Source organism: Pieris brassicae, chromosome 3 (assembly GCF_905147105.1).
Source record: "Pieris brassicae chromosome 3, ilPieBrab1.1, whole genome shotgun sequence".
Taxonomy (NCBI): Eukaryota; Metazoa; Arthropoda; class Insecta; order Lepidoptera; family Pieridae; genus Pieris; species Pieris brassicae.
The window spans coordinates 6,850,458-6,856,567 of NC_059667.1; the positions used below are offsets into that span (position 1 = coordinate 6,850,458).

The following is a 6,110-nucleotide window of genomic DNA, read 5'->3' on the forward strand; positions in this document are numbered from 1 at the left end:
AAGTGACAATGAATGAAACTGTACATTTTTTCTTCTATCTGTGCATATTTTATATATATAGCTAGTGACTCAAGACATAATATTGTGCCCCCTCCTATATTCACCGGCTACAGGTGCTCCAGTCGCGATTCATGAGAATCGCGACCGGTGCGCCCTTCTATGTGAGAAACGTCGATCTCCACCACGACCTGGAGCTCCCTACCATAGCCCAATGGATGAAGTTGGCGTCCACACGCCACTTTAACAAGGCTAAACACCATCCCAATCCGCTGGTGCGTAATAGCATCAACTATTACCCCTTCCCGACAAAAAAGGCTCGCAGGAGGCCCCGACACATACTAACGGATCCGGATGATCCAATTACCGTAGCAAACGATAAATTAAAAGCCGCCCGCGCGGCAAAAATAATAAAAATAGCCAATCACAGATTAGGGTAAAAAACCGCCTTCACCGGGGAAGGCGAGGACCTTTACTTCGCACTTCGCTCACTCCAGTGAGCTTCCGTCCTGCCCTTCAGGCGATTGACCGCCCCGCGACGGCACAAGCCGAGGTTCGAGTCTCACAGGAGACGCCCTTGCGCTAGCCGCGGGACAAAACGCCATTCTGGCCGAGCTACGCTCGCCAAAACAGCCCGAGCTGAGCTTTAAAGGCCCTTAAGGCCAACAGCGAGATTCCTTTAAAAAAAACACATAATATTATTATTACCTTTTTATTTTCAATCGGCAATCTCAAAATTCTGCGCTGTGTTTTTGCGGTCAAACTCATCTGTGGACAATCTCCATCTTAGTAAAATTTCATATTTGTTAGGTTTTTGAAGGTGTCAAGAATCACATTACTCACACTTTTGCTGTAGATGAATTAGTATTCATATTTAGAATTTGGATAATAATTGGTTTGAATATATAAAGAAACGTGTATATACCACGAAATATTACTTCTGCATAATGGCAGACACTGTCAATATGTCTTTAGGTAAGTAAAACATCTATCTGAGGCAATGAGGTGTTTTAAGTATGCTTTGTGTGAATTTTTACTGTTAATAACATTTTGTAGATGAAATAATAAAAAACAACAAGACTAAAAGAGGAGGATCAGCTCGTGGTCGCGGCGGTGGAAGAGGTAGAGGAAGGGGTCGTGGTGGACGAGGTGCCGCTAACCGAGGGCGATCACAGTCTCGATCTGGAACGCCAAATGGTCAACAGCGCTCACGCTCCCGTTCCAGAGGACCTAGAGGCTTAGTGCAGCCAAGGGGTCGATCTCAGTCTCGAGGCAGATCACAATCCAGAAATAGATCGCGTTCACAGCAACGTCGTAGATCAAATTCTCGAGCAAGGTCAACATCTAGATCACGTTCCCAGATCAGAGGCTTAACTCCTAAAGGAAGAGCGGGTCTTGAAAATCAAGACAATGAAATGCCAAAACTTCTCAGATTTAATAGAGCAAATAGAGGTAATTAATTATAATCGAGTAATTCCTATACTGTTGATTATTTACAATTGTACTGATTAATATTTGTTTATAAAAAAAAAATCTTTACAGGTGGGTTTCAAATGCAATTAAGGCGCTCTAATTCTATGTCTCGTTTGCAAAGTGGAATTCATAGCAGATTGGGTTTGGTTAATCGAAAGGGAAATATGAATAACAATTATAAACCCCTGGCTGTTGCTAAGCGTGGTATTGCAAAACGGGGCCGTGGTTTTACAACAAGAAATAAATACAGTAATGTAGGTCTAAGATCTGATCAAATTCTTCATGAACAACAGAGATCAAATGTCATAAGGTCACAGACATTTACTCGGTCCAGAAACAACTCATTTAATGGATCTGCTTCTCAACTTACAGTAAGTGTAGCTAATGATTTTGTTAAAAGGCGTAGAAACAGTGTTGGCAATAGCAATTATTTAAGTAAGCAAACATTAGCACAACTTAACAATGAATATGGAGGTGTTCGTAAAAGAGGTGGACCAGGAAGTGCAAAATCAGTAGGATCAAACAGGTCAAATGCAAGTAAAAGATCAACACAGTCCCCAGGACGAGGGCGAGGTAGAGGGAGAGGTAGCAATCGTGGAGTTGGAAGAAAGTTTGTAAACAAACAAATTCTCAACCCAAAGTTACAGCAAGAAATTGCTGCTATTCAAGGTAAAAATTATGGAAGTAATACAATCGAAACTCCTGCAGGTGTAAATTTCACACCTACTCCTGCTACAACACAACAACCATTACATCAGAGATTTGCTATGGCTTGAAGTGGAAATAAATCTATTAAGCTTGAATTTTCAGTTATAACATAACATATTCTGTTTATAAAATAATGTTTTTGTTTTGTAATAAGATGTGTAAACTAAGTAATAAGTACAAGATTTTTTGTATTGAATATTAACTACCTTTAAGCTGTTATAGCTAGGTTAGGCCCTTCATAGCTAACAGCTTAAAAATTAATTAGAGGATATGTATGTAAAATATCAGCTTGTAACTCTAAATAGATTTAGTGTATATCTTTACCATGCGTAAATGTAATTTATTATAGAAATTGCAATATGCAGTGACACACCTTTAAATACATACTGTAAATTAATGCTTATTGTTTTTGTCTTAAACTTATACATGTTAAGTTCTTATGACAGTCTATGTTGAAAATGCGTATCTTGATAGACTATTGGTTTTTTATACAGAGTGAAATAAAAACTAAGAATAAATAAACTTTGTCTTTCTAAAATACCATATATTATCTAAGAGCTTTAAAAAACTATAAAAATCAATAATTGCCTCTGTAGGTTTTCTGTTTACATGTTATAAATTTTCGGCAGCATTATTAGGGAGTCTGTAACTGAAAATAATTTGAAATTACTTGAAAGTAGTAGTTTATGTAGTATGATATATCATTGGGTTTTATTATATTGTTCAATATTTGAACATTTATCTAATGACTTTTTGCATTACTGGAACTAATATTAAATTTGTACTGAACTTACAATTTTCGCCAAGAATGTTTTTTAATATCAAGCCATGGAATGAATCCATACCGTCTTCATTTTTAGACTCTGATCTTGTGAATGTCCAACCTATATGCTGGCCACAGTGTGGACAAACACAAATTTGCCAAGAATATCCTGGAAACCACGAATCAGCACCTTGACTCTAAAAATAAATTCTTTTAAATTTTTTTACCATATCTGTATAAGTCAGTGAGTTTTATCCTATTAGTATTATTTCTAAAGATTTCATTGTGATACATTTTTTATTCACAAATGTATTCACAATGAAATCTTTAGAAATAATATCTGTTTGAGACATCAGTATGTATCTCATATAAATATTTAACTGAATAAGGAAGAAACTATGATTTCACTTACAGGTCCAATGTTTTTACACTTGGCTTTTTCACTAGTAATTATTTCAAAGTTAATTCCAAAGGGGTTTATTAGTGTCTGTACTGTAACATTCTCTTTTCCAAACATGCTCTGTTTTTCTACTTTATTTGCACCTGGACTTAATTTATTGAATAAATAGTATGAGTCCACCAAATCAGTGCCACATTTCCGACACAAAAGTACTTCTGTAATTGAGAAAATAACAATAAACTTGACTTGCAAAACCACAACCTTTTTGAATTTATTTATATAAGTTTTTACAAAGAGAAATACAAGAGTGAATTAAATAACATAACAATGAACAAAGTACCAAGCATTAACTTCTTACCTTGGCCATGAGTATCTTCCTTACAAAAAATTGTATCAAAGTTATTGCATAAACATATAACTAGTAAGAAAAAGACAGAAAGCATTCCTGATTACCTGTAATAAAAAAATCAAGTTTATTAAATCCATGACAAATTAGTAAAATTACTTTTTTTACCCAAATATAAAACATAATTTTAATGATACTATTGTTATGCATAGTTATAGAATAATAATTGGTATAATATTTATTCAAAGTATGGCCAACGATTAACGAGCATATTATATAAAAAAAAAATTTAAACATGTAAAATATTACCTACCTATTTCAACATTTTAAAATATATATTAATATTCCTTAAATAATTAATTCTATGGATCAAAAGGCAAGTAACCAAGACAGTTAGAGCTATTACATAAACATTTCTTTCTGTCTACTTTGAATTGTTGAGGCAAAATTTTATTATTGGCACCATAATTAAATGTTATTTCTGTATGAGGTTCAATATTCAAACAACTGAATAGAGCTAATTTTGGTATCATAGAATTGACACGAATGGGTATCATAATTGAATTTGGTTCACAACAATGATTTATATATCGCCCAATATTACCAAACATACTAGGATCTACATATGTTTCAATGATTTTATCATCAACAATTTCCTTTAAACTTAGTATGTAATTCATTTTATTTTGTAAGCTATTAGAATGGTGCCTTCTATCTGCTTCAGATTTAGTCAAAATCTCACCAGCATATTCACAAATAAAAGAACCCTTCGAAATAAATTCTTTACAAAACAAACCATATCCTTTTAATTCACATTCCTTAATGTAAAGATTTTCAATAGGGCCTCTTTGAACAGTGCGATTGTTACAAATGTTAGAGCAAGAACAGCAATCATTACATTCTGATAGAGAAATTACCGACTCAAAATCATTAAACTGATCTAAATGGTTTTTGTTTCTATAAGTGGACACACAGGGACAATCATTTGAACATAATATACATAGACAGCAACGGGTTATTTGTGAATTAAAAGCATCAATAAGTGTGTTATATTCAGAGGTAAAATCACTGGGACCGGGTATATTTTCAGTAATATAGTATATATTGCTATCTATATGGATGTAGTTATCCATCCCATTTCAGTCAACAGTTGCAAAGCTGTATGCATAAGTTAAACTAATTGTATAGATAACATTAAATGTTTTTAAATTGTATAGCTAAACAATAAACACACTCGCAAAATCTGCCTAAACTTTCTAAACACTTTCACAGAAGTTTTCTCCTTGAATCATTCATTGCTTTTTTTCTTAAATATTTACTATTCGTACTTTACACTGAAAAAGCGCAAATACTTGAATTCCTATAGCATAATATAAAGTTTATATCACAATGATTATTCAATAAGTAAAGATCACGACTTTTTTGAGAAATGAGAATAGAGAGGAATAATAATTAAAATCGAAAAATAGTACCAATTGTGATCTGTGAATTGGCAATTACCAGCCTTACAAAATCAGATTTCAGATTACTTATTTGAACTTTGTTGAATATTTAATATTAGACAAAGTCACTTTGCGACAAGCGTGACCTCATGACGTTTAACAAATGATTATATACAAAGGACATTTTGACATAATAATCAAGGTTTGGTGGTTATGGAAGCATCGTTTAAAATTAAATATTTTATTTTAAGAGAGCTTTGCAGAAATCAGTATATCAAATTTCCAATGTTCATACAAATTCTTAGAAATTAGTGGGACACAGATTTTAATATTAAGATAATAAAAATGTTTTTTTCTGTTGCCGGTATCTATATTCTTATTTTCCCTGCTAAAAACTCTAACTTAGGACTTTCCACTCAAACGAGTGAGCAGTAAGCACCATGCTTTAAGTAAAGCTAATGTACTGATTCCTTAAATTCTTTAACCATAAGAGTACTACATTATCCCTGAGTAAAATAGATTTAACACATTTATTTCCAAAACATGTCAAAAAATAAGGCTCAACCGGTTGAAGCCGGGATAGGCCACTATCTTTTTATCCCTGTTTGCTATTTTTTGGGTATTTCTCAAAAATACCGTTTAATCGTTTTCAACTAAATCTAAGTTGTGAATTATTGTACTAGTAAAATTATGTATCTAGAAGAAAAGACATAATTTGGATGGGTTGAGTTGGGACATAAATTCCGTGCTGTAGTTTTTGTGAGTTTATCGTGAACAGAAAGACAGACACAGTGAAGAACTTTATTTTATCTCTGTTGTAGGTACATATCTAAAATTATTTAAAATATACTTACTACTGCTGCCAGCGTCAATGTAGCCATTTTCAACAGGTTAGTAACTACGTAACGCCCGATCCAGTTCGGATTTCAGCGTAGTAAATCGAAGTCCGTGTATAGTCTGTACCTTTCTATCATCTATTCT

General features: G+C 33.5%; 2 protein-coding genes across 3 annotated transcripts; one reads left to right on the forward strand and one right to left on the reverse strand.

Annotated features, from left to right (window-relative positions):
- Positions 1-724: 724 nt before the first annotated feature.
- On the forward strand, positions 725-2,309 carry LOC123707087 (serine/arginine repetitive matrix protein 2-like). Its single transcript, XM_045656871.1, has 3 exons — positions 725-972; positions 1,054-1,449; positions 1,540-2,309. Exons 1-3 carry the CDS (start codon positions 945-947, stop codon positions 2,244-2,246), a joined length of 1,131 nt encoding a protein of 376 aa, XP_045512827.1. The 5' UTR covers positions 725-944; the 3' UTR covers positions 2,247-2,309.
- A 396-nt stretch (positions 2,310-2,705) lies between these two features.
- LOC123707088 (histone-lysine N-methyltransferase SETMAR-like) lies at positions 2,706-5,270 on the reverse strand. Of its 2 annotated transcripts, XM_045656873.1 has the most exons (5): positions 5,160-5,270; positions 3,700-3,794; positions 3,354-3,556; positions 2,973-3,138; positions 2,706-2,827 (listed from the first exon to the last, which is right to left on the reverse strand). In XM_045656873.1, the coding sequence occupies exons 2-5, from the start codon at positions 3,782-3,784 to the stop codon at positions 2,784-2,786; spliced, it is 498 nt and encodes a 165-aa protein (XP_045512829.1). In that variant the 5' UTR covers positions 3,785-3,794; positions 5,160-5,270; the 3' UTR covers positions 2,706-2,783. The 2 variants fall into 2 exon arrangements, with proteins under 2 accessions (XP_045512829.1, XP_045512828.1); XM_045656872.1 differs by lacking the exons at positions 2,706-2,827; positions 2,973-3,138; positions 3,354-3,556; positions 5,160-5,270 and adding an exon at positions 4,001-4,915.
- Between the last annotated feature and the right edge of the window lie 840 nt (positions 5,271-6,110).